The sequence below is a fragment of the Rhinolophus sinicus genome, chromosome 15, assembly GCF_057876585.1.
Source record: "Rhinolophus sinicus isolate RSI-liver-muscle chromosome 15, RSI-T2T, whole genome shotgun sequence".
Classification (NCBI taxonomy): domain Eukaryota; kingdom Metazoa; phylum Chordata; class Mammalia; order Chiroptera; family Rhinolophidae; genus Rhinolophus; species Rhinolophus sinicus.
This window is the reverse complement of record NC_142515.1, coordinates 22,213,519-22,240,003: the sequence shown is the minus strand read 5'-3', so window position 1 is coordinate 22,240,003 and position 26,485 is coordinate 22,213,519. Positions and strand designations below refer to the sequence as shown.

The 26,485-nt window shown below is 51.3% G+C and overlaps 1 protein-coding gene across 3 annotated transcripts in view; it reads left to right on the top strand.

Moving 5' to 3' along the window:
• The window catches only part of SUFU (SUFU negative regulator of hedgehog signaling), a 97,494-nt gene that overhangs the window by 67,733 nt on the left and 3,276 nt on the right, over window positions 1-26,485 (top strand). For 2 of the 3 annotated variants that reach the window (XM_019725011.3, XM_019725012.3), the window contains exons 8-11: window positions 16-127; window positions 13,606-13,740; window positions 15,318-15,456; window positions 24,030-24,098. In XM_019725011.3, the coding sequence (XP_019580570.1) occupies window positions 16-127; window positions 13,606-13,740; window positions 15,318-15,456; window positions 24,030-24,098 (455 nt within the window). Of the gene's footprint in view, window positions 1-15; window positions 128-13,605; window positions 13,741-14,335; window positions 14,774-15,317; window positions 15,457-24,029; window positions 24,099-26,485 lie in introns of those variants that run through there. The other variant, XM_019725013.3, reaches the window with a different exon arrangement.

Below are 26,485 nucleotides of genomic sequence, written 5' to 3'. Positions count from 1 at the left end.
TTGGTGTTGTTACAGACACGGAGCAGATCCGGGAGACCCTGAGGAGAGGACTTGAGATCAACAGCAAACCTGTCCTTCCGCCAATCAACCCACAGCGGCAGAATGGCCTCACCCATGACCGGGCCCCGTAAGTTCCCCACCACAGAGCGTTAGTGCAGCTTTCTGACAACAGTGTCCCAGGGCTGGAACAAGGGGGCAGCTTTGTCCTGAAGGGCCTGCATGAGAGAGAACAAAGCTGATAGCCCTTGCTGGAGGGGCCCAGGGTCTGGGGCACACAGATCTGTGGGTCATAGGAAAGGGCCTCAGAGGGGACCCAGCAGAGCAGGAATATAAACATTAGTAAATATTTACATGGGCTGTGTGAGTGGACGGGAGGCCAGGTTGGGGCAAAATTTGACTTGGGGCCTCCCAGCTTTGTGGGAGGCCATTGTGCTGAGCACGGCTCCCCTCCTTATCTCGGCCTCGGCCAGAGTTGCCCTTCCTTCCTTCCTGGAGCCTGGTCTCCGGCTGATAGCTGCAACTCCAGGGGCCTCCCTGTCTGGCCAGCCCCATACTGGACGTCTGCACCGAGGCCCTTCTTCCTGCCTCCTTTCCATGGGGCCCAGGGCAGGGAAGGGAAGTCCTTTGCAGGCCTCTGCTGCCTGTCCAGGGGCCCCTATAGCCCTTGGGAGAGACTGTGGCCACCCCAGAGGTCAGATCCGCTTCCTGCTGACCTCTCTTCCTCTGATAGGGGACAAATGGTGGGCAGGGCTGGCGCTGGGCACCCCCCTCTGCTCTTAGACCCAGGGCAGCTCTGGGGAATAGCTGCTGACGGGATACCTGGGAGCTGGCAGGCCAGAGTAGGGACCTTGCCTGCCAGGGAGGAAGTTGCTGTGCTCTGGGCTAAAAGGGAAGCAGCTTACTCCTGCAAGACCAGGGTGACATATCCTTCTTCTAAAGTCTTTATTACATGCTTAACTGTGTGGCAGGCTCAGGACCCAGGGGTCGATCTGAGGTGTAGGCTCTTTGGAGGGCACATGAGCTTGAAACAATTTAATTAGTTAATTAATTAATTGGTGTGAATCTGGCTGTAGATGGAATTTGTTGCAAATAGCTACTTCTTTGAATTCTAGCTTCAGATGCTCATCTGAAGCCCCAGAAGTGGTAGTGATTTAATGCAATACAGAAAAGACCAGTCAGCATGACCTGGAGTAGTTAGGGAGGGCTTCTCAGAGGAGGAGGAACATGAGATGGATCTTGAAGGTTCCCTAGAGTTTTAACAAGCAGGGGAGGGAGCTGACAAGGATGGAACAGGGAGACCCGGCTGGTTAAAGTTAAGGCTGTAACTTGGGAGCAGATTATGGAGCAGGGAGAGTTATTCTGGGAACACGGCTGCCCAAGATGGCTCACCTGTTGAGTCTGCCATCCAGAAATCATGAGAGTTGAGCTCCTTGGTAAGAATCAGGAGAAGCCTCTGCTGCCACCTCAGTAGTTTTCGCCGCCAGCCAACTGCCTTGGAGTAGCTGCCGCGAGGTACCGTGGTCTCCCTTGGCAGCAACAGATGGCCAGGTTAGGTCATAGGGCATCTGGAAACTCTCCACCTATGAGTCTGGACCCTGTCCCAGGGCCACATTCCTTTTTGTGCCCTGAGGTTGGCTCCTCCCTCTGGGCCCCATTGGCGTTGGTGATAGGCCAGGAGGTACTTGAAGGCTTAAAGGCTCAAGCATATTGCCGACAACTTGTAGACAATCTTAGTCCAGGTCGTGCTTCCAGCTCTGGAAGGTCATGGTTTCTGGGCAACAGAGACACACGCCACTTACCCCTCTTGTCTATCGGGATAGGCCTGAGCTCTCACTCCCTATCTAGGTCATACTGCCAGCTGCTATGCCCCCAGGCATTGCAAGGGGGCACAAGGCTCTGGATCCCTGGATGCACACAGACAGCCCACACTCAGCTCCTCTTGACTGGGCAGTGGGCTCGGATCTGGTCTGAGGGCTGTCTGTAGACCCAGGCAGAGGCTGCAGCCTCCATCCTTTGGCCTGAGTTGGCTGAGCTACAAAGAGATGGGTGGGAACAGACCAGAGGTGCCAACCCTCTGGGGTGTCTCCCCTCCCTGCAGCTCAAGTACCCAATCAGGTTTCCAAGGTGCTGGAATCTGCACTTCGGAGAGAATCAGATCATCTCCTCTGAGGTTCTCAGTGCTGGTTACTAATTTGTTAGCAATTGGTTGAGAAATGGTTCCTCCTCCTTTGCCAAGAACATTTTCCAACACACCCCTCAAATCTCTCAAGACTCCAGCTCCCTATTATTTCAGGATCGATGACGATGGACTCAGTTCAGATTAGCAAGCACAATTGTAATATCTGTGCTGCCCACTCTGGGACCTGACCCCGTTTCAGACAAACCACATGGATTGCAACTGAGAAAGCCGACCCCAAATGTGCTGGCACCAGTGTTTGCTCCTCTCCCTGTGGGGGAACAACCAGCATGGGCCTTATTGTGTCTGCGTGTCTGCTTTTCCTTTAGTCAGGCTTTCCGGGCTGGGGCGCTCTGATGCACGGGGTTTCATGGGTCTGAATGTGGCCCGAGGAAGCTGCATTTCAGAGGAGTTGATGGAGTCTGGACATTAGCAGCTGGGCTTGAGCCTACTTTGGGAGTCAGGCACTTTCTCTTTTTCACTCCTCAATGGCAGCTTTCACTTAAATAGTACCTACTATGTGCTAAGTAATGTTCCAAGTGCTTTATACTATATGCATTTAGTTCATCCTCATAGTCACTCTGTGAAGTAAATAATCTTATAGATGAGGAAACTAAGGTTCAGAGAGGCTAATGAATAATTTGCCCACCGGGTTAGAAAAGGGTGGCGCTTACGGCAATCTATCATCCATTAAGATTGTGTGATCTTCCTTGCCCCGTGATCAGGGACCGCGTGGGACCCCGTGATCAGAGACTGTCTCTGAGGTAGTGATAACCCTCACTGGTGGACCTCCTTTAAGTTGTCAGAGCAAGAATAGAGTCCTCTCATGTGACACCAGGACAAGGCTAATGCCTCACGTTAGAAGCTTACTGGTTGTATTTAATTCTAGAGGGGACATGCTGTCAGCCTCGTGCTTCCAAATCCCAAAGATAACAAGCTGGGTCATAATTGGTTCATTTATACCAGAACTATTTTTTGACACAAAGCTGTGTTTTATTCATGTTCAGAAACAAAACCAACCCTATCACTGGCCCCTCTACCACCTCAGGGCTTGGGGCTTTCTTTCTCTCTTTCTCTCTCTCTCTCTCTCTCTCTCTCTCTCTCTCTCTCTCTCTCTCTCTCTCTCTCTCTCTCTCTCTCTTCTCTTTCTTTCTTGAGGCCTTACTTCCTGCTTCCCAGAAAGGCAGGCCCCCTCTGGGCAACCTGCTCCTCTCTCACTAGCCCTTGCCAACCCTCCGCCCACCACCTTCCCGGAAGGAGAGTCCTTAGCTCTCTTTGGGGCTTCTTCCAGCATTTCACAACTCTTGCATTCCAGCCGTGAAATTTGTATCTGGTTTTTCCCAAGATGATCAGTTGAAAAAAGCATCCTTGGGCTTGCTGGCGCCTCCCTTCCCACTGCCTGCCCGGGTGAGTTTGGGAAACATGGAAAGTGACTCCTTTGTGCTACTAAGGACAGCCTGGCTTAGGGACCATCCTGCCGACACTTGTAGGGACCTGGGGAAAAAAGCCAATGGCCATCTTCTCTGTCTGAGGTTGCCTGGTTAGACACGGAATATTCTCCGGAGTCTGGCCTTCGCACCCCAGCCTCTCTACAGTGAGTCAGAGGATGTGAGCCGCTGCATCATGTCGGGTGGCTTGCCGTTCTGTAAACTGTTACTCTGATGCTGGAACCTGCAGCAGTGGCCCCACACCTCCTCCTCATCCCTCTGCCAGTGACTCACTGACTGAGGTTGGGGGACATGTAGGGAGCTCTCGGGGGTCGCATACCCTCCCAGAGAGGTCAGAGCTCACACACGTGTGTGCACACGTGTTGGTGGGGAGGGTTCCTGACTGTGGGAGGAGCACTTTGTCACTGAGGCACCTTTAAAAAGCAAACTAACCATCATTGCTGAGCCAAGTTTCTCAGTCTTCTGGAATTGCACCAGCATCTTCTAAGGTTTGTGTGTTTTGTTTTGTTTTCCTTTTTGCCTTAATTTCCTGGCGAATTAAGATTTTGTAGCATGAACTTTCCTGTTGTGACATTCTGAGCTGCACCTTCCTTCCAGTGCACACACATGGACACACATAGATTTCTCTCCATTTTTATGAGTGTCTCTGCTCCCATCTGTTTAGCCTCTTGGGTGGGGTGACGTCACTGCCTCTGTTCCTAGATTGTGAATAGCTTGTGACCTGGCTAGGGAGTCATCCTTTGAAGAAAACTGTATTTTGTTTTGCTCAGCCTTGAGGCCCATGAAGATTACATAGAAGAAAATATCTAGTTTGCATCCAGTGAACTGGGTGAAGGAAGGTGAGTTTCCATCTGGGAAAACAGCCGGGCTGTTGCTGTTGCTGTTGCTGCTTGCATGCAGGCAGTCTTGGGTAACCCTGCTCTAAGGCGTCTGTGGCATCAGTGCAGTGGCCGGCCTGGAGCCTGCATCTGTCGCATTGGCTTCCCTCATGCCTCCCACGCTGGGGAAGTACAGTTCTTTTCACTGGAGAGAAAACCCCGAAAGAAACAGGCCTGCTCTCAGGGCCCCAGCCAGGCCCCAGAGGGCTCATGGCAGGAAGGGGCCAGGCCTCTGTGATCCACATTTGTCGTGCTAAGTGCCTGCCTTTATGTGCCTTTCTCAGAAACACACGTTTGAAAGGGCAGAACAAGGGGCTCCACAGCAAATCCGACTGGGGTGAATTTGTGTTGAACTCCATTCTCTGCTCCACTTCCCCAATGAGAGGAAGCCCTGGCCATTGTTAACACCCCAGCCTCGGAGTTCACAGGCAGTGCATTGAATTCTCCATCCAGACTGCATCCCCTTCCCTAAGTTGCACAATCAGGAGTATTTTTATCACCCATCCTTGATCCCCAATGTCACCCAACACTTCAGCAATGAGTCACTTCTCCAGGGAAGGGAAAAGGAAGGCTTAAAGGTGAGAGTTAGAGAGAGGAAATTACTCAGAGTCTCAGAAAACGGAAAGCAAAGGGCTCTGGCTAGAGGGCTCATTCAGGAAAGCAGGGGTGCTAATCGCCCACCAAAGTCAGAGCACAGGCTGGGGTGGAAGTCTCTGGTGCTCAGAGGACTTAATATTTGGTTAAGGAATCCCCTAATCTTCAGGCAGTTTTCTCACTGTCTTCTTTAGCCACTCTGTCCTCGTAATCCGTCACCACATTCCATCCTTACCATGTTTGCAATGAACATTACTGCTTTTTACCATTTCGTTACGGGTTTACCCATAACCTCTTGAGGCTTTTTACTCCTGGTATTGTCCCTATCAGAGAATGTCTCAGAATGACCTGGTGATACAGTTTTGTGCTTCATGGTAACTGTGGAGGTGAGCTGGTGCCCTCATCCCCACCCACACCCTGTTCCAATCCTGCCCTGAAGGCCGACCTGCAAGTGGTTCTTTCTCTGGAAAGTTCAGAGCTTTCGTCAGCAATCTGAAAGCAAAAGGAATAATCTCCCAGGCTGGAGGCAGAAGCCAGAGGTTGGGCTGGGCTCAGCAGGCCAAACCCACTTCACTTCTGAATAGTTGCCAACCCTGATGCCCTGGTTCCTGCTCCCGGGCGTCCCCAAGGAGAAGGCCCCAAGACATGTGGCCAATGCAGACGTCACCACTGTCACAGGACTGGGATTGTGGCTAAAAGGAGTCTTGGTGGTTCGGCTCCTCTCCTTTCCACATGTGCTGCTGATAGAATATGGCCAATACCCCTAGACTAAGATGGGAAAAGGAAGCCTTTTCAATGTGAAGAGACCAGGGTGGAGCGGAAACATGGATAAGTTTCTGTCTGTAAAGTGTGGGTAGGGTGAACAAGGGCATGTATTGTAAACTATACAGTACTAGAAATCAGGACTACATCTTGACACTGGAAGAAGAGGGTGTTTTAGGGTGTGTAAAAAGTCACCTTATGCAGTTGGAAGTGTAAATATAGAATGTATTGTGTAGACAGGTACTAAAGGAGAAATAAATGGAAAGAATTAGATCAATTCCTGAATTATCGAGGTATGCCTCTAAGCCAGGGTCGTCTAAACTGAGGCCCTCAATCCATTTTTAATTGGCCCGCAGCCAATTCCAAAAATATATTTAGTTTACTTAAATAAACCAGGTGAAGCAATACGTACTTCACCTCTAGTGAGTGGCCTGGTTGTTTGTGTATTTTACTGCATATGGCCCTTGGTGAAAAACGTTGAAAAAAGTTTGGACACCCCTGCTCTAAGCCATCCCTACATAAACCACCCCTCGGTACTCGCAGTGCAGGAGGAATCCTAGACTAGAAAGGTTTCTGTGGCAGAGCAGGCAGTTTTCATTGAGCATTGTCTGTGTTTTGGGCTGCTGTTGTCCCCATTTTACAAATTAGAACGTGGAGGCTTAGCTAGATTATCTAACTTACCTAGGGTCAATAAACTGGGAATAAATGTCAGAGCCAAGATCTGAACCTTGGGTTGCTTGACTCCAGACCCAGGCCTCTTCACCACTGGCTACTGCCTGTAAAAGATAAAAGGATAAAAATAAAAGAGGAATTGGTGCCTGCCAATTCCCAGGAAAAGATATCTGGAAAGAAGACCTTAGAAGTCTACATACCAATGCACAGAGTAAAGCTGGTATTTCAGTTTGCCTGGAAACCCAAGGGGTGGCAGATCAGAGGGTACCATTTGGCTGAGAAAAGCATACTAAAAAATAAAGTAAAATCTGCTAAACGATACGCTCCATCAAAATGAGTGGGGAAGACATATGGAGTGTAGGAATTGGGATCCAACACGAGAAAGAGGAAGAGAAATCACCTGGGTGAAGGTAAAGGATGATCCCATGATGACAGCTGTGCAGCAAGAATGGAAGGCAGCTGATTTGGACTGGAGTAGTTTGGAAGCACCCTCCGAAAAAATGTCTTTAAGAAGATAATATTGATAAATACTTGATATATTTTAATGTCTTGGGATAATCTGTAGACCATTGGTAATTAATTCAGGATTGAATTAGTGATAAACACGTAGAAAATGAAGACAGTTATTAAATCCAAGGACAATTACACCAGAAAGGAAGAGTAATCAGTATACTACATGGCTCAGTTGTAAATAGCTTTGGTATATTATAATAATGTAAACACTTAATACTTATCCAAACAAACTTACAATACACTTATCTTGGGAAGGTGGGAGGGTGGGGTGGCAGAGTGCTGAAAGCTCATCTTCCATAGTGGGAAGTTCATAGGTAAAGCCCGAAAAGGGAATACCCAAGAGAAGAAATAAAGTATATTAGAAATATGGAAGTAAACACCAATAAGAATCAGCTAACAGAGATGAAAATGTTTGTTTCTGAGGAGGGAAAAGTAGGAAGACTGCAGACTATTGTAATGAACAAAAAAAAGTCAAAGAAATGTTACTATAGGAGCTGTTAAAGGTTGCCCTGCCCAGGAAAAGGAAAGGATGACACATTTCCAGGTAAAAATCACAAAATTGGCACAAGGCAAGCCCTGGTCCTATAGAGGAACTTCAGTTTCTCCAGCATCAGGCGAAGAGCTGAAAGTGAGGAGTGTGTAACCACCCAGCAGGCCTCCTGAGAACATCTGTCTTGGGGTAAAGAAAATGATGAGGGACACTCAGCTGTGCATCTAATTCTGACCAGCAAAGAGGCCGGTGGAGTAGAAGTGACAGGACCTTGGCAGAAAGCATTTTGGGCAGAGCTGACTTCAGGAGGGAAAGCCCTGTGCCCTGTCAGAGCAATAGCTGGCCAGTGGTCCCCAGAGGGAGGGTCCCCATAGTCGTTTAGGGGGTTTTGTTGAATGTTAAATGATAAGAGTATTCTGGAAGATTTTGGCTTACACAAAATGAAACCAGTTTGTTTGCCCTCTGAGGTTTTTCTCAGAGTCTTCAAAATGCCAATATTTTATGAGTCCCTAATCTGAGATGCAGCATATTACATCCAGCCCTTGCCACATCTTCTTTTTAGTAGCTTCTTTTAAATTAAAATTCCATCAAATACCCTTTGGGAAGCCCTGCTCTGCCTTCTAGGAAGCAATTGTTTTTAAGAGTTCGGGGGAAAAAATAGATGTGTCTTCATGGCCTTGAAACCCCCGGAAGAAAGACCACTCAAACGGATAGAAGGTTCCTAAGGAGAAATATTGTGGTTACATTTTTAGCTGGTGTCAGGAAGACCTGGGGATTTTGTCTCAGCCCTTTATTTGCTCATTCTGTAACCTTGGGCTATTTAACTCTCTGAGTTTCAGTTCATCAATAAAATGGGAAAAATAATAGGGTTGTAAAAATGAAAGGAATTTAACATAGGAACTGCGCCATGGTTTGCATTCAATAAAAGGTACTTTTTAATATTGTTATTGTGAATAATCTCCTGAAAATTAAAAGGAGGTGTAATACTTCCAGGGACCAATATAGATATGTAGAGAATCAATTACATAACTCAAAAACATTTTTTTAACTTTTATTTATTTAAGTGTGTTTTTCCAGGACCCATCAGCTTCAAATCAAGTAGTTGTTTCACTCTAGTTGTGGAGGGCGCAGCTCACAGTGGCCCATGCAGGGATCGAACCGGCAACCTTGGTGCTACAAGCATCGCTCTCCATCCAACTAAGCTAACTGGCCACCCCATAAGTCAAAATTTTTGAAGAATTTGAACAAAAGCTGGAAGGAGAAGTGTGTTTGTACCAGCACAGACTTTAAGGAACAGGGTCAAAAATTGAAACTCAAGAACTGAGTCTTGCAAAAAAGTGCTATGACCAGCAAAATGGACTTTATTTTTTGTACTTCTGTTTGAAACAAGAAGAAAACCTAGGCCCCATTGTTTGGACAGTAAAGTTAATAGGTGATAGAAAGAAAGCAAAATTTACTCAGATTCTATTATGTTTCCATCTCAAAAAGAATGGTTATCATACCAGGAAGGGTTACACTGCATTGATAAGAGCATTAAAGCCATGATTTCACATCTCCTGGTCCATATGTATTATGCCCTAGAATCCCAGGCAAATGGGCAGATAAGATTCATAAGGTTGATGTTAGAAATCTTTGAGGGAGTGGGAAAGAGGTGTTGGCAGACTGGAAGCACTCAGAAGCTCCAGGATGGAAAAAGCATCTTGACGTCCTAGACAAGAGCTTGGTGTCAACTCTCAGGGAAAATTCTGGACTATATTATTCAGCAAGTAGGCTATGACACTCTTTAAGGGAAACAGTGAACCCCAAGAGTCAGCATGGATTCACTAAGAGTCAGACCTGCCAGACCATCCTCACTGTCTTTTTTAGAAACAAGTTACCTACTTCTACCTGGTAAACAAAGGAAGTCCTGTAGCCCTTACATAGGTGGGGTTCCGTAAGACGATTTGAGAATGTCTTTTAATGTCATTGTTAACTAGACAGAGAAAGGTCCACTGAGCGTCCAGGAGGGTGAGGGGCTTGGTGATGGGATGGTTGGGTTGACTTATAACTGGATGGGTGAGCATACCCAAAGAGTCTGCCTGGCCCTGTCCTGTTCACCGTTGAATCAAAGCCTGGGATGAGAATGTCGATGGCAAGTTTATCAGTTTCGTCAGTGATGTGAAGTCAGAAGGGAATGCCAATATGATGTATGCCAGAGTCAGGTTTCAGAAATACCCGGACTGCTTAAAACACTAGCCAGACAATGCAGAGTTCTGCTTTTAGCTCCAAATAATCCACAGGACCTACGATGGGGGTGAAGCGGTCGAAATGCAGCCCGTGGGAGAAAGCCTGAGGGAGAGTTCGCTGACGGGGAGCACAGTATGAGCTGGTAGTGCGGTGGCAGTTTTAATAGGAATAAAATTTCCCAAACAAGAAAGCTCGTAGTCCCTCTGTGATCTGCACTGGTTAGGCCACATACTGTATTTATTTCCACGTACGACCCTTCACTTCCGGACATGACACTCTGGCTTTACAAGCTAGAGTGAATCCACAGGAGAGTGATGTGGATGGATGGAAGATTTCAGAACCTTGTCTTAAAAATACAGTTGAAAGTTGAGGCCACCAATACTAGAAAAGAGAAATTGTGAGTGGTCTGTGAGAACAGCTTTGGGGATTAGAAACGCTGGCATGGAGGGTGAATTAAACTTCTTCTGGGCAACTTGAGGACCAGTAGATGAGAACTGCATTAAGGCTGATCGGTGCTCTCTAGAAGGAAGACGGCCCTGCCTCTGCCTCCCTCAGCAGAACAAAGGCCTCGAGGGCTTTGTTGATCTGCATAGTTGAGCCTTGCCGGAGCACTGGTGGTTGACCAGGGCCCGCAGCGACTGCTGAGTCAGGGGTCCTTTCAAGCCCCATCTCAGAAGTCCCCTCTCCCAAGTTCAGGCAAGGACCTTTGCTCAGAAGTGGGAACTGACTTGGCAAGAAGCAGTTAGATTATGGGCCCAGGGTAAAGGCAAACGAGTCTGTATTAAGCTATCAGCATTCTTACAGGAGGAGCAGACAGCTCGCCTTCTGTATGCAGCCAGCTAACATCCTGTCAGTGCATTCTAGATATATTTTGAGCACCTGTTACATCCCAGGCGCTGTTAGATGCTTTGCTTGGGTCATTTCATTTAATCCTATAACGAAAGGGTATTCTTATTTATTTCCAAAGCTTAGGGAGAGGTTCAGTCATTGGCTCAAACCAGTGCTGTGAGCCACTCTGCCTCTTGCGGCAATAGCTCATCCTTCATCCCCTGGCCCCTACCCCAGCAGTGGGTGTGGACCATGCCTCCCTGGGAGCCCTTCTCCCTTCCAACCCCGGAAGCTCTGCCTTTTCCTCCACGGGGAGCTCAGGGAGAAAACAGCCCAGCTGAAAAATGAGGCCATGCTGGCGAGCACACTACTTATTTTTTTATGACTAAGATTAAGCTGACAACCATGCAAAACATTGCAAACCTGTGTCAATGCAGATTTAATACCTCACCCAGCCACACAAATAATTCATGCTTCTGCATCGATGTCCAGAAAAAACAAATCAGCAAAAAGCTGGGCTCCTGTGTGTGTGTGTGTGTGTGGTGTGTGGTGTGTGTGTGTGTGGTGTGTGGTGTGTGTGTGTGTGTGTGTGTGTGTGTGTGTGTGTGTAGCAGCCGCATTTCCATTGAAGCAGCATGCCGGAAATACCCAAGCTCCAGGACTGCAGATCTAGCATTTTGCCTTTTTTTTTTTCTGTTAAAAGATTAAAGTACATTTTCAAATGATTGAAGGTTGGTGGGAGGTGTAAATGTGGGCACTTGTCACATTAATTCTTCAGATGATTAAGTTCTTTTCCATTTCTTTAAAGCTGTTTGCACTTGGGCTTGATGTCCTTGTCCCGGGTGAGTGTGTTGTAGCAGTTACCAAGGTGACTTTAGCTGACTTTCAACAATTTATTTTTCTCTCCAGCTTGAGATGTCTCTAGTCCTGTGTGCTGTTGATTCTTCTCTCCCAGCCCCCCACCCCCAGCCCCACCCCCCCGTTGCTATTCAGCATTTTTGCCCCTGCTGGAGAGGTGGGGATCCTCCTCCCTCTAGCAGGCCCCACAGGCTCAGAGGCCCTGCCTGGCAGCCAGACCTCAGCCCTTTTCCCGTTTGGGAGCATGATGGTGGTATGTCTGTGTGACCATTGTAGGAGCTAGTATGGGCAAGTGATTGTAAGAGTCATACCCTGGCTCTGCCATTTAGACTCTGTGACCTTAGGCTTGTCACCTCACCTCCCTGAGCCTCAGTTTCCTCATCTGTAAAAGAAGGGTTAGCAATAGAATCTCCCCGGGGTGCTTGTTAGCACTAAGGGAGTGAATCTATGGGCTCCTTCCTCTGCAACACAGTCGGCACTCACCCAGGGAAGGCTGCTGCCTTTCCTGAGTTCTGCTCTTGTCTGAGCCCTGAGGGTGCCTGCTGAGAGGTGTTCTGTGTTGCTCTCCTTTCCTGGGACAGGAGGCAGGAGGCCTAGCCGCTGGGTGAAAGGGAGAGACCTGCCCAGAGGTCCCAGTCTGCCACGCTGGCCTGCCACAGACCTGCTCTGTGGCCTTACACACATTGCTGGCTCTCTTTTGTAAGGGAAAGAGGTAGATGAAACACCTTCAGAGTTTCCGTCCAGTGCGGAAATTCTGTGACCCTCTTGACCAGAGCATGTGTCTCAGGTCTTGTGAAAGAGTTTGTCAAAGAAGAAGCTAGAGCAAAGGGCAGTTTCAGAATTGGCTTTGGGAAACCAGAGAAACGGGACGCTTTGGGAAAGAAGAGTCACATATATCTGGGGGTGGACACACCCCGTTGGTGAGAAGGGCCCCCATTACCTCAGGGGCTTTTGTAAGCCGCTGCCTCAGTGGGCCTTGTGTTGTCCAATGTCACCCTCCCTCTGGGATATGCTCTGCCTCTCGGGGTGCCTCATTGGCCACAGGCCCCAGCACTCAGCCCCACAGTGTGTTGAGGAGGTTGGGCCTGCTCCTCCCTGGCTGTCCGCCTGTCAGGCCCAGACATCCTGGGTGGCTTTGGCTGCTCAAATGATAAATAACTAGAGCTTCTCCCCAGGATTTTGATGGACACTGGAGAATTGTTCTGAGATTCACAGCCCAAACCAGGATCCGGCCTTTTGAATGGGATCAGTGGGTAACTCTCATTTCTGGCTGAGGCAGATTTGAGAGGTTGTCAGTGGGGGCAACTGAATTTGAAAGAGCAAATCTTTGATTCCAAAGGGACCCCATGGCCCAGCTGTAGGACAAGCTGTTGGTGGGAAGCAGGACTGGAGGGAGTGTGAGGCAGCAGTGACAGCTCACGGTGGCCAACACCACTGTCAGGAAGACTCTGGTACAGGGCTCCTGGGGCCTGGAAGCCCAGCAAGCCGGTGGCCCCATTGTGCCACCCAGCCAAGCCCATTGGTCTGACTCCTGAGAGCCTGGTTTCTACCCTGCCTCAGGGTTGTATCATTTCCTGGTGAGATGAAGGATGTGTATGTCACTGCAGCTCCTGGCCAGTAACAGGAGTGTGCAAGCTCAGCGTTTGCTGTGATGTCACAGCCTTTGCAGGTCAGCTGGAAGGAAGCCATGTCTCCTGGCACTCTAGCACCCCAACTGTGGAGAACTTGGGGTCTGAGTCTCCAGGGCAGGGGAGAAGGACTCCCGAAAGCTCCTGCTGCTACTCCTTCCGCACGTAAGGAAGAACAAGTCCCTGCGTCATAAATGTTTATGTGGGGTGTTGGCCAGATGTGGGCTTTAGAACCAGCCCCGCCATGCACCACCTCCCAGCTCCTCACTCCCTGGCTACGCATCCTGGACAAGTTACTTACCCTCCCGAATCCCCAGTTCCTTATCTGTAAAAGGGATATAATAACATTAGTGCCCACCTCATGGAGGTCTAATGAGGTTGCTTGGCAAGTTCTCAGTGGATGGTTGCTGTTATCATAATCATCAATCACCTTCATTGTCAGTGTTCAGGAGCCCAGCCTGAGAGACTCCCATCTGCCTGCGCCCTGCGCTCTTTACCTTGTGCTAAACCTGTTCCTGTGCTTGCTTCACAGGAGCCGCAAGGACAGCCTGGAAAGTGACAGCTCCACAGCCATTATTCCCCATGAGCTGATCCGCACGCGGCAACTCGAGAGTGTACATCTGAAATTCAACCAGGAGTCAGGAGCCCTCATTCCTCTCTGCCTAAGGTGAGCGCCCATCTTGGCCTCAAGGAGCCACCATGCCTGTGCTTACCATCTCCCCACCCCACCCCCACCCCCAGGTGGAGTCAGGGGCCCAGGGAGAGAGGAGAACTAGTCAGGCAGCTCCATGTGGGCCTATGGGGGAGTCTGTGGATGCTGAACCAGCCAGTAGCCCCCACTGTGCTAAAGAACTCTCCTTTGTCGAGAGGAGCATCCCTCCGCCCTGCTCCTTTAGGAAGGTTCAGTGACCTAGGGGGTCTCAGCTGCCCTGCACTCCCCCAAGCCCAGATCAGGGGTGGCAGGGTCCCCATAGCACTAGGGTAGCAGGGCAAGGGCTCCGGTTGGTTGGGCTCTGTTTTCTCCTGCTTACTGCTTTTCCTGTGCAAAACACTCAGTTCTGCAAACCCAGTGGCCAGCCCAGCAGACTCCTTGAGGGACCAGGAAGTCCAGCTGTGTCCCTTCTGCTACTGTCCGCAGTGCCAAAATCCCAGCCCTGTGGCCAGAATTCAGCTCTCTGCTTGGGGATGCTGCACTGGGCTGAGTCTGTTGCAGCTGGCTTCCCCCACAGCCCTCAGGGGTTCCACCCTCATTTTTATTGCAGGGGAGGCAACAAGAATAACTCGAAACTCAGACAACAGTGACAAGGAAGGAAGAGGGTTGCACTGGTTTGGACCCTCCACACTGTCCCTGGAGCCTGGGGAAGGAGCTTGGATGGTGACCAGCCTTGGCCAGCCACCCTGGGTAGCAGAACAAAGATAGCTAGTGGTCAGGATGAATGGTGGCTGGCAAGGCCCCCCCGCGAGGACCCCAGCCATTTCCTCCCCAGTTCCCTCTAAAGGTGTGGGGCCTTTACACTACTGGAAGGGTTAATGTGCGGCAGCCTGAGAAAGCAAAGAGCAGTTCTATTCCTTTGCTGACTGGTGTCTCTGCCCCACTGGTCGCCCCCTGCCTGCCCTTCCCCCAGGTGTGTTTCCAGACTGGGGATTAGCAGTAACTTCTGTGGCTCCCTCCGAGTGACCCCACTTGGCTTCAGCTTTTTTTTTTTTTTTTTTTAAAGATGTGCTTATGGCCTTGGGGCTAGTCATTTAAATCTTGTGGGAGAGCCAGGAGCAGGTAGAGGATTCTTCCCGGGACACAGGGCTTGTACTGTGAAGGCACTCCACCATCATCCAGGAGCATGGGGAATTAGGAACTCCTTCACTCCCATCCTCCAAACAAAGGGCCATGAACCCCCTCCTCGCTCTGGGCATGACCTTGGGCACATTGCTAACTGCCCTCTTTGGCCTCAGTTTCCTCACCAGGACATGAAAGAGATGGACTCCAGTACCCCTGCAAGCCCTCTGAACACTGACCTAGTGTCTCTGCTAGCTTTGAACCCTTGGGAAGAATGCCAGCAGAGCACTTGTGAGAGGATTCTCTTGGAAGGTGTTGAAATGAACATGTTTGGTTATGGTCCCCTGTTAGTGGACAGGTGGGCAGTCAGGAGGGTGTTTGCCAGGCACCCTTTCCCAGGGAGCATAGCCCCCACAGTCCTGCGCCTCGGCTAGGCCCGCTGCTCACTGTCTCCATGTTCCCACCCCCAGGGGCAGGCTCCTGCATGGACGGCACTTTACATATAAAAGTATCACAGGTGACATGGCCATCACATTCGTCTCCACGGGAGTGGAAGGTGCCTTTGCCACTGAGGAGCACCCTTACGCAGCTCATGGACCCTGGTTACAAGTGAGAAGGCTCTTTTTCTTCTCCCCACTTCCTTTCCATGGCTCTTCCTGCGCCCACTCTCTCTCCTCCCTTGGCGGCTCTTGGTGGCTCCCTTCCTGAGGGCTGGTTCGGAAGCCTTGTGGAGTGTGGCTGCTGCTGCTTATGCCGTCAGCTCCAGGAGCACTTCCTGGACTCTCCTTGTCACTTGAGACACGAGTGATAACTCCAGGCCCTGGCTATTGGTAGTTCTGTTTGCCGTGGAAATCCAGGTTTGAGGGATGTGACACGTTCTGCATCCTGGATAAACCAAGGTATAGGAAACGGAGGATGAGGCAGGGTGGGAGGAAGTGTGGACACCACTATCGAGTGCCTGTATGGAAATCCCACCAGAATTCCTAGAAAGTGGACGTGTGGACCTAGTTCCTCCTTTGCCCTTCTGGCTGGAGCACAGCTTCAGAGCTACTGCCCAGCAGGGTACAGGGGCCTGAGAGCCACAGGCCTCCTTCCAGCCCCCACCCTGCTTCAGGCCTCTCAGGTCCAGCACACTCCCAGATGTATTAGAGGAACAACATCCTTTTTTATTGTTTGTCGGGGGTGCAGGAGGTAGGACACTTTACCTTACCTCTCTCAGGAGAATCAAGAAAGGGGAGCTGACCCTAATCCAAAAGGTGACCTGCCTTGTTTGTGGTGTAGGGATGGGGGGCAGGGAGATGACAGTGGAGGGGAAGAGTCGCGTAGGTTTTGTGGTTTTAACCCAGTCTGGGGGTCTGTGAAGCATACGTATTATTAATGTGGATATGCTTTTTGTCCAGATGTGTGTGCTCGTCTTGCAGCTGACGTTCTCCTCCTTTAGGCCAGTGCCCCCACCACCACCACACCAAATACTAACACTTAATTAAAACAAACAGCAAACAAAGGACACCAACCACACTCCCCAGACTCAGCTGAGGTAGAAATGGAAGCTGGTGCTTTAGGGATATTGTGTTCCATAAATTATCTTGCCTTTTTCCACTGTTGTTATTACATTGTTTCATAACAAAATTACTTTGAACCATAAAGTTATAAATACATTTTAAAAGTCCCTCTTGGTAACATTAGATTTCTGTCCATGTGGTGTTGGTAGTTACTGTAGCAAAAGCTCTGAAGTATAACATTTGAAATTAGCCCAGCGTAAGTGGAAAGGGCCTCCCCACCCCACCCCCAGCAGTGTCCCAGGCTGCCAAGCTGCCTCTGTGGACAGCTGGAAGGGAGCAGGCCTCTTGCCTGGCCAGAGCTGGTAAGGAGAGGGAAGGTGGGGACCCCTCTTGGAAGGGGACCCCAGCCCCTGAGAGTTCACAGGTCATACCCCGTCGATGACAGAACGCTGACAGGTCTTAGCAGAACTCTCCTCAGATAACATTTGTGTGTATTAAAGGTTTGAGCACATTTTCTTGGGAAAGTAGACTGGAGTCTCCCAAAACGCAAGAAGAAATTTCTCCCAGTTACATTTTACATCCTCAACTCTGAACTTGTTTTTGGAGTCCCACTCCCTCTTGGAACATTTTCTAAGAGGGAGGAGGGGGATGGTCAGCATCTCCAATTCTCAGCTTGGGGACCATGGCCACTAGAGGACTTAGCAGATGTCATGTTGCCCCTCAGTCCCCCCAAAGTTCTGGACCCAACCCCAATTCCCAAGCCCCTTACCCCCAGCTTCTGGCGTTCCCCTCCAGCTCCACCCCTTTTCGCCTCCCTGGCAGCCCCTCAGTGTGCTTGAGCACTCAGCACCACTGACTCACATGCACATGGTCCCCTCCCATGCCCTGTTGCCTGGGGAACCGGGAGCGGTGGGAACCAGCCGCTGGCCTCGGCATGTTTCAATAAAGTTGCTGTGCTGGGAGCTGCTTAATCAAAGGCCTGTGTTATGGGCTCATTAGTGTGGTCCACCACAGAGGCCAACTCACAGGGGAGCTCCCAGGAAGGCTGGCTGGGGCCCCACTCCCCAAGCATGCACCCTCACTCACCAAGGGGTTTCTCAGGCTCTTTCCAAGAAGTCCTGGGAAACCCTCTGCCCTGCCCCCAGCGGAGCCAACACCCACACCAGCCCTCCTGCCCACCCCCAAAGCAGTCAGCATTTTCTGTATCTGCCTGCCAGCCCGCCTTCCCTTTAGGGTCTTGCCCCTGTGGTCACAGGCAGCTCCCTAGCTTGTGGGAACCTGGGCCTGTAATTACTTGTGGGCCCCTAGGTCTTCCTCTAGGGCTGGCTGCCTCCCTGAGAGTCTGCAGGGCCTCCTGGAGGCCTGGAGTTAGGCCCACTCCACTGGGCCAAGAAGGGCACCACGCCCCTCTGCAGGGAGACCCTAACACAGAGACCTGCCCTCACCCCCTGCAGGAATCTCTTGCTCGTGCTTCCAGGATTGGGGGTGTCTCCTTGGCCCCTGTGTGCCCAGGCTTGTTGGGGGCAGAGAAGCAGAAAGGAGCGAATGCAACAGACCCAGGACTTTCAGAGACCCAGACTTCTGTTTTCTTGGCTGCTACTTGAACCTCCCTGTTGGTCCCAGCGGAATTGGGAGGGGCTGGGATGGCTTTCTTGCATCAGCCTTCAACAGCCTTGCAAGCCCTCATTCCCAGCCTTGGCACCTTGTTCTGGCTGCTGGCCCAGGCCTGTTATCTCTTGGGGAAAAGGCATGGCAAAGACATCCCACATGGGGGGAGAGTGACAAAGGAGAGGCTGGGAGAAGAAGGCAGAAGGTGAGGGAAGCTGGGCTCTTTCTGGAGCTTGTAGAGGAGCCCCAGACTTCCACACCCACCTACCCTGGGCCTGCACCTGCGCTCCATGCGTCTTCCCTCCCCATCTCTCCAGCCCTGGGAAAGTCACGGCCCCAGGATATAGAAGGGCAGGGCCCAGGGTGAGTGCAGTGGATGCTCGCTGCTTCCCGGAGGAGCTGGAGAGGCAGGAATCCTCCAATTCCACAGACTTCTCAGTTGCCAGAGCTCAACACCATGACTCCGGCTGCTCTCCTGTCTGCCGTTTTCACCCTCGTTGAGATGGTAAAGCCTATCCGCCAACTCGGGAGCTTTGCAGAAAGGTCTCCAGACCCTGGGGGAAGCCTGCCAACGTCCTCTCCTGCGCACCTTTCCCCAGCGTTGCTCAGCCCAGTAGCTTTAACAAGCCTCTCTCCCTTGAGTCTGTCATCACTGGGCTGTTAGTCCTCTGAGCGGGAGCCTGGCCCAGAGCTGAGTTGTTCATCCATCCCCAGCCAGGATTGATCTGAAGGGAGAGAAGTTGTCTCCAGAGGTCACATAAGGGTCACATCACCAAATATGAGAATTTTTTTAAGCCCTGCAATGCTTTCTCAGCTCGGTGGTATATGACAGCTCACCCCAGAGGCACCCATTCTCAGCCATTCCCTACCATCCCTGATGGGAAGCCCCAGGCTTGGGAGAAGATGCCCAGCAGCTGTTCCAACTTGGCCCCACGGCTCCAGGCCAGGTTTGGGGACTCACTGCTGGGCTCTCCTGCTAGCCCAGCGGCTGACTCACGACTGTCCTTGGACATGCCCCCGCCCTCTCCTGTCCCCATCCACCCACTTGCATATTGTGTGGAAGACACTTGGCAGTCCCTGGCTCTGGGCAGCTCCTCTTCAGTGCCTCTGTTTCTCCTTCCACAGTGAACCTGGCCACAACCTGTTGTCCCTGAAGGCCTTTGCTTGGGCTGTCACACGGACCTCATTGTCTCGGGGTGCACCCATTAGGGTTTAAATCGCAGCACTGTGCCTGGGGAAGTACAGCACCCTCCCTTTCAAGAGAGGACTATGATAGCCCGCTGTGCCCTCACCTGCCAACAGACAAAGCAGGAAGAGTCTGAGCCTGCTCTTGGCCACCAAAGCCAACTTCTCACCACCCACTGAGAGCAGGAAATGAGTGAGGCCTGGCTTTGCCACCACTGTAGCCCTACCTGCCACACACACTTCTGCTCCCGAGCCTGGTGGGTCTCCAGGCTGTTTGCTGGCTTATGTCTGGCCTGCTGGGGTGAGGGGGACACAGACTGGACCGCCTCCTCATCCCTGCCTCCTTCACCGTCGTCGTGGGTGCCAGAGCAGCTCCTTGGCAAGCCCTACCCTGTAAACAACACATTTCCTTCCCTCAGAGAAGGAAAGGGAGGGAAAAAGAAAGCCAAACTTGTTGGGAAGCAAGAACAATGTGTCAACACGAAGAGCAAACAAGGCCCAGGACAAAGTGTGGATTGTCATACTAAGGGGAAGGAGTAGGCATTGTCAGCACTGTTTGCAGACTTAAAAATACCGTTGACCACAGACATTTGAATCAGATCTGCAGCATCTGGGCTTCTGCCTGTAGCATAGCTGGGCCTGTCCAGGGCAGGCACTGACGAAAGATCACTTTTTGAGCTCCTTCTGGAACTTGCTGGGGCCTGGGGAATTGGGCAGCTGTTGACAATCCTCCCTCCTCACCAACCAGCCAGGTTGGTGCCTGGTGTGAGAACCTTGGCACAAGCTGCTGGACCAGATTCCAAGCCCCTCTCCCTGGCCAAGGTGCGGTTGGGGTCGGGGGCCGGGAGCCACTGCTCCCCTCACAGCTCAGCCAATTAGATGGTGGTGAATGGAGCTGCAGCCGCCGACTCACGCCTATTGGTTAAGGCTGTGCCCAGACCCCCTGCCTGAATATTTCCCAGCACTCCCACCCCCCACCTTGATCTCCTGGGGTGCCTTTTAAAAGTGCAGATGGCTTGACCTTGCCTTGATATTCTGATTCAGAAGGTCTAGCATCTCCATATTTTTGAAAGCTTCCCAGGGGAGTTTGGTTGGGGGGCTTTCCCTTCACTAGAGCCTCCTCCCTCCAAGGGCTGTTTGTGCACAAATATAAGCATTTTATGACCAGCTTTTGGTGAAGGCCAACCTCAATGAGTGCTATTATCATTTTCATTATTATTTCTACTGTTATTTTCTGGGCTAGAGTAACTTGCCTTATGTATGCGTTCACTAAGCTGGCCTGGAAATTTGCCCTGCTGTCCCCACCTGGAAACCATCTTTGGTCATGATTTGCCTTCCTTTCCAATTGGCCAATCTGGTTTTTGAGCATCTGTACATCTGTGACCCTCAGAGTTCTAGCCCTTTTCAGCTCAGCAAGTAGCCAGAAGATATGTGGCTGGTAGGGGTTGGGATTACTGGTTTTCCAGGCCATTGGTCAAATACAAAATCATCTTCATCTTCCCTATCAGAGCAGAGAGAGGAGTCAGCACTGAGTATACAAGGCTTCTAGAATTGGGGTACCTTCCTCAGACAGAAAAAGAGGATCCTCGACCGCCATGAGGTCAGATCACTGTTCTTCTAAAGTCCAGGAGACTTGTCTCTTCTTGATACCTGCTTATCTACAAAATGGAGGTGATAGTTTCCTTCCCTGCAGGACCACCTAAGGGTTCAGTGAAATGATACAGGTCAAGCACCAAGCCCAGTGCCTGGCACATGGAGGGGACACTGCTCCTGCTCTGAGTCGCGTTATCATTGCTACTGCCATTGCCATAAACATCCCTGTTATTATTTGTGGCAGCCCCATGGGGACCCAGTGAGCTTCAAGAGCCCCAAGCCCCAGAATTGCACAAGCTTTTCCCACAGTTGTATCACAACGGCCAGTCTGTTACTCGTGAGAGTGCCCAGGAGCCGCTCCATCATAGCTGTCTATCTCCAGTGTCCTGTTGATAAGATCTGTTAACATTCTCAGCTCCAGGTCTAAAATATACAAAGAACAGGGCCTGTTTGTTGAATCCAAGCGTCTAAGGTTTAACTCCCAAAGGAAATTAAATTAGGTGCCTGGAGCTATGACAGTCTGTCGTGTTTCTTTGCAGGGAATGTCATCCTCAATATGCAGATCTCGTGTATAATTTTCCCCCGTTTGGTTCCCTTAAAGTAATGTGAAGTTTCCAGCAGGAACGAGCAAATCACCAAAAGTGAAAATTGACTGGCGACTAGGATTTGTCCCCTTTTTTGGTCCTGTCATCCCCTCCTCCATCTGAGTACAAAATGAGTCCACACACAGATGGTACGCTATGCCCTTGGTAGTTGTTTTACTAAAAGCCACTATAACCCACCCTCTTTCCACCGCCAGTTCCAGACCTTTGTCAGAGGAACTGGCTTAGGACTGAACTCAGCGTTGGTGGGGTTACCTTTTCCATTGTTGGAAAAAGCTCTTTGGAGTCTCACTGGGTGGCCACAGCCTTGTGAGCCCTCCTCCACCCATTTCACTCCCAGCACTAGTTACAGTCCCAGACTTATTTATCTCTCTGGCAGAAAGTCTCTCCCTCCAAATTATTTGTTGGTTAGAAATCAGCCCGGACTGGAGCCATTGTAATATAACTGGGTTTTAGGTATGCTTGTTTGTGCTAACATTTGCAGAGATGGCAACAAGCCCCGGAAATGCCAAAAATATGAATGTGACTTTTGTACTACTCAAGCAGACTGGTGATAACTAGTAGGGAAACTGGACTTGGGGGGGCGGGGGGCGGAGGGATAAGAGGAGGAGGAGCAAGGGCTCAGGCAATGGGAGGACTGGAGTGTGATTGGCAGGGGGTCACTAGTCTGTGAGAGGTGTCGGCCAGTCCCACCCTGGGGAACTTAGAGGAAGAACAAGGTGGGACGGGTACCTTGGACGGGCATTTCCCTGGACCAGCTTTGCCTGTCTGAACCCTGTGTGTCCTCACGTGATGCTTGAGCTCCTCAAACAGAAACTTTGGTGAGGGGATGTAGGCCAGTGGTCGGAGCTGTTTTGTTCCGGGCTGGGAAGGAGATGTCCTTTTGACTCCTTGTCAACCAATGGAAAGGGCATGTTCAGGTGGGGAACGGACTACCTTATGCCTGTGTCCCTGGGGCTCCACCCAGGGCCGGGCCTAGCAGAGGCCCCCAGGAAATGCTATGGAATCGATTAGATTGCTAGGCACATGAGTGGAAAAATGAATACATGCGTAAATATCAAGGGGGTAAGACTTCAGGAGTTGGAAGCAGTACTTCAGGCACTAACGTTTAGAGTCCAGATGTGACTGGAATGTGGTCTTATCTCAGCCACTCACAAGCCATATGATGTTAGGCAAATTACATAGCCTACCTGTGCCTCAGTTTCCTCATCTGTAAGGAGACTGAGAAGATAACTGCTATGAGCAGTTAGCAAGGTGCTGCTTGGTGTGGAGCTGGCCTGTTCACGAGGGGTCGTTTCATTCCTCGCTCCCCCCTCCACCCTGTCGACTTCCTCCCTTTGGAGTCCTCCATCCTGTGAGGTCCTGCAGATCTTCTCTGCCACTTCACGTCATCTCACAAGCTGACTATATTCTAAATGTGGTAACTTCTGTTCTTAACAGAGTGGACAACTCCCAGGGGAAATTGGATGGGTATTTTGTCAAGTTCTTGATCCCATCCTTCTCATAGGGGGGTTTCCCTCAGAGGAGCCCCTCACCTTAGTCTTTACCCATTGTCTTTCTCCCTCTGTGTCCCACCCAGGGTGTTCAAAGTCTGTTGGAAGAGGCAAAACAGAGGCAGGTGGAGCCCTAGCTGGGAGGACCTGGTGCAGAGGCCCGAGTCCATGGCCCAGCACAGGAAGGAGCGGGGTAGAGGAAGGGGTCAGCTTGGCAAGAGAAAGGACATCCTCAGCCTGGGCCCAGTGTGGTGCAGGCCTGAGGTGAGCTTGGCCTGGCTTTACCGAGCCCACCTGAGCAGGGGAGCCAGCTAGGAAAAGGGCCGGCCCATTGGCTGAAGAAGACCTGAGTGGCCTTGGACATTCCTGTGGGCCGTCAGAACTGGGGGGTGAGGGTGGTGGTGGTTCCAGCCTAATAGTGGGGCCGGGCTGTCTTAGACCTCAACACGTAAAGTAGCAAGGTGTCAGACGAGAGCAGCAAAGTGGAACAGCTGGGAGGTAACCTGCAGAAGAGGTTTCTTGAAGGAAGTTTGAAGAACTCAGTGGCTGAGTGGGGCCAGCAGTACAGAGGTTTGAGAGCTTCCAGCCTGAGAAAATGTGGATACTGCAGATGGAAATGGGAGTTGAGAGTCCCTTTCCCATTTGTAAAATGAAAGAGGTTGGTGCAGTCTCCAGATTCTCCAGCTCAGACATTCTTGGTTGTACCTTCCGGGGCATTTCCAGATTCCAGACGAGGCTGCTATTCCAAAAACAAACATTCTTTTTGTCCTACCAAGGAGGGGGTGGCATGTGACCTGGTTGGGCAAGAAAGATGTTGGCAATTGCTCTTTTCTGCCCCTTGGCTTTTGTTTCCCCTCTACTGCACTGCAACATGCAGGAGGCCCAAACTGCCAAAATAGGGTATTTTCTCATCCACTTCCATATGCCTTCTGGGATGAGCATTACTATCCTTCCAGATGCCCCCACCTTGCCTCCTCATTGTGCTGCCCTGCCCTGCCTTCTCTCCCCTGGTCCCTCTGATACTGCGTGCAGGGAGTGGGCTTCAGTAGGCTTCAGGCACGTCCCTCTGTCCCTAAAACTGACCGCTGTGGGCTCACATCTCCATGACCAGAAGAAAGGTCCATAGCTTAGCAGTTGGCAAAAAGACCATATACTTAAAAAATAATGAAATAAAAGCCTGTCTTCTGTTTTCTTCCCAGATTCTGTTGACTGAAGAGTTTGTAGAGAAAATGTTGGAGGACTTAGAAGACTTGACTTCTCCAGAGGAAGTAAGCCTGTTTGATTCTCTGACAGCTGGCTCTAGTCTCCAGGAGCCTCTCTCTCTCTCTCTCTCTCTCTCTCTCTCTCTCTCTCTCTCTCTCTCTCTCTCTCCCTCCCCCCCCCCCCTCGGATAGGTTGGAAAGGAGACCTTAGAGATGTTAAACGGCCTTATTTCTCTCTGTCTTCCCACCCCCACCCCCCCAGCCCTCATAAGGACACCCAGGAAACTGAATTGCCGGCTCCTGAGAACCTCACTGAAGAGGCAGCCAGGGCCTTCAGGCTAGTACGAGTTCTCCCCAGCCCCTGCTGTTCCCTGGCAAGTTCTGAACAGAAAGCCCCTGTCTGCTGCCAGAGAACATTCCACTGGGGAGTTCTGGTGGGCAGCGAGGGACTCCTGTTCTGCCTCAGGCCACCCAAGAGCTGTTCTCCTTCCTCCCTTCTCCAGCCATAAGTTCTTCCCTTGTGGTCCGCCTCTTCTAACCCCAGCCCAGAGCCTGAGGAGCTGGCAGGCCAGGTGGGGGCTTGTGTCTTCTTTGGCTCCTCCTCTGGGGAGCAGGAATGGAGCCCATAATCCCCTTTGTTTTTCTTTCTTGTTCCCAGCATTCTCATTTGTGGGGACTTACCTCATCCTGGAAAGTCCCTTCCCCTCCCCAGCCTCCTCCTAAGCAGCACCCTAGTGAGATCTGAGCCTTCCTAGCCTTGACGCCCCATATGTTAGTGGAACATTAGCAAGCTGGCCTTGCCTCCAGCCTCCGGAGGAGAGCTCTCTTGGGCCCTCCCCTGCCTGTGGCAGAGACAGGCCCTTGCCTTGCCTTTTCTGCCGGGAAGTGCGTTTGGGGGAGAGCTCCTTCACCTCCCAGGGCCAGGCTTTCAAGCCAATGAGAGGTCAGGCAGAAGCTAGTTTTCAGCTAGGGCTGGAGCTTCCTGCTGCCAGGCTTCCAGCGCCGCCTCAGCCAGTACATGGTGGCCTCCAAAATCCACAGGGTGGAAGAAAGTGCACAGGGTGGGGCTGTCCTGTCCAGGTTTCCAGGTGGACAGGAACTTTTCAGAGCCTGAGCTCACCCCTCAAGGGATAGTGTCTTCTCTATCCTCTGGATGCGGCTTGCTAAATTAACTCATTTATACATTCAACATCAAGCATCCAGTCTGTGCCAGCCAATCAGCCCCCACAAGTCACCGGTCCCTGAGGCCCGGCTCCCATTCAGTCAGGCCAGAGCCAGCTGCCCAGAGCTCTTCCGGAGAGGCCATGTAGCACGGGGATGGCACCGTGCCAGACTGCTGCTTTGAGCTTGGGTGTTGAGGGGATGGGAGGGGGACAGTCCAGGCAGAGGGACAGGAGCCAGGGGAAGCTTAGGAAAGTAGGTCACTAAAAATGACTTTTTTTTCCTTTCCTGTCCAGAGGCTGTCCCCACACCCTGCCCCACTCTCCACTTTAGTCCTGGCTTGGACAGTCCCCCATCAGAGGGAGGGAGAGGGAGCCAGCCAGGAAGTGTCAGGCCTGTTCACTTCCAGCCCCGGCTCTAGGCCGGCCGAGGGCCTGCTCTTTGCTCCTGTCTAGCCTGGCCAGACTTCTTGCCTAGCCCTGGGACAGTGGGAGTCATAAAAGGCAGACCCTGTTTTTAAGTCATTGAGCATCTATTGAGCACCAGCTGTGTGCCACACCACATGCAGGGTCCTGGAATACAGAGGGAATAAAATATGTCAACCTCTCCCCCCTATCCCCACCAGAAGCTCTAGAAACAAGACTGTAAGTGAATCAGTGATTCTCGGGGATGGGTAAAAAGACCTTGGGCTCTCCTTGGCCGCCGCTTGGACCACTCTCAGGCTGGTAACCCTGGGAAGCAGATGAGAATGAAAAGGGGGAGCAGGGTGGGGGTTTCCTCCTGTGTTCCCACCCAGCCCGAGCAGGGCCTCCTTCCCTTGGACGCTTCAGAGGGCAGGTTCCAGGGTCCTCCTGCACCAGCCTCTGAAAGAGAAGCCATGGCAGGACAGGACTGCAGTGTTCCAGACCTCAAGCCACTTCCCTATAGCATCCGCACCCTCCCCTGCCCCCATCCTCCAGCCCCGGGGCCTCAGGGAGCAGATTCCTTACATGCTTGTGGCCAGAGGCAGAACCAAGGAAGTGAGCTGGAGGGAGGTCAGCACAGTCAAGAAAGAGTTAGAAAACATGCCTCCTCCACCCCTGGCTAACTAATCACTGGCCTGGCGCAGCAAGGGGGAAGAAGGGGTTACCGAACTCCAGCAGCTTGACCCCAGCCACCCACCCACCTGGGTCTAGCATTTCAGATGGAAGCCAGCCGCCAGTGTCCCGTCTTGCCCCCAGGTGCTGGGGGCAGGCCTGGGTGAGGGTCCTGCCACAACCTAGGCAGTCTGGGAAGAAGGCAGTGGGTTCTGC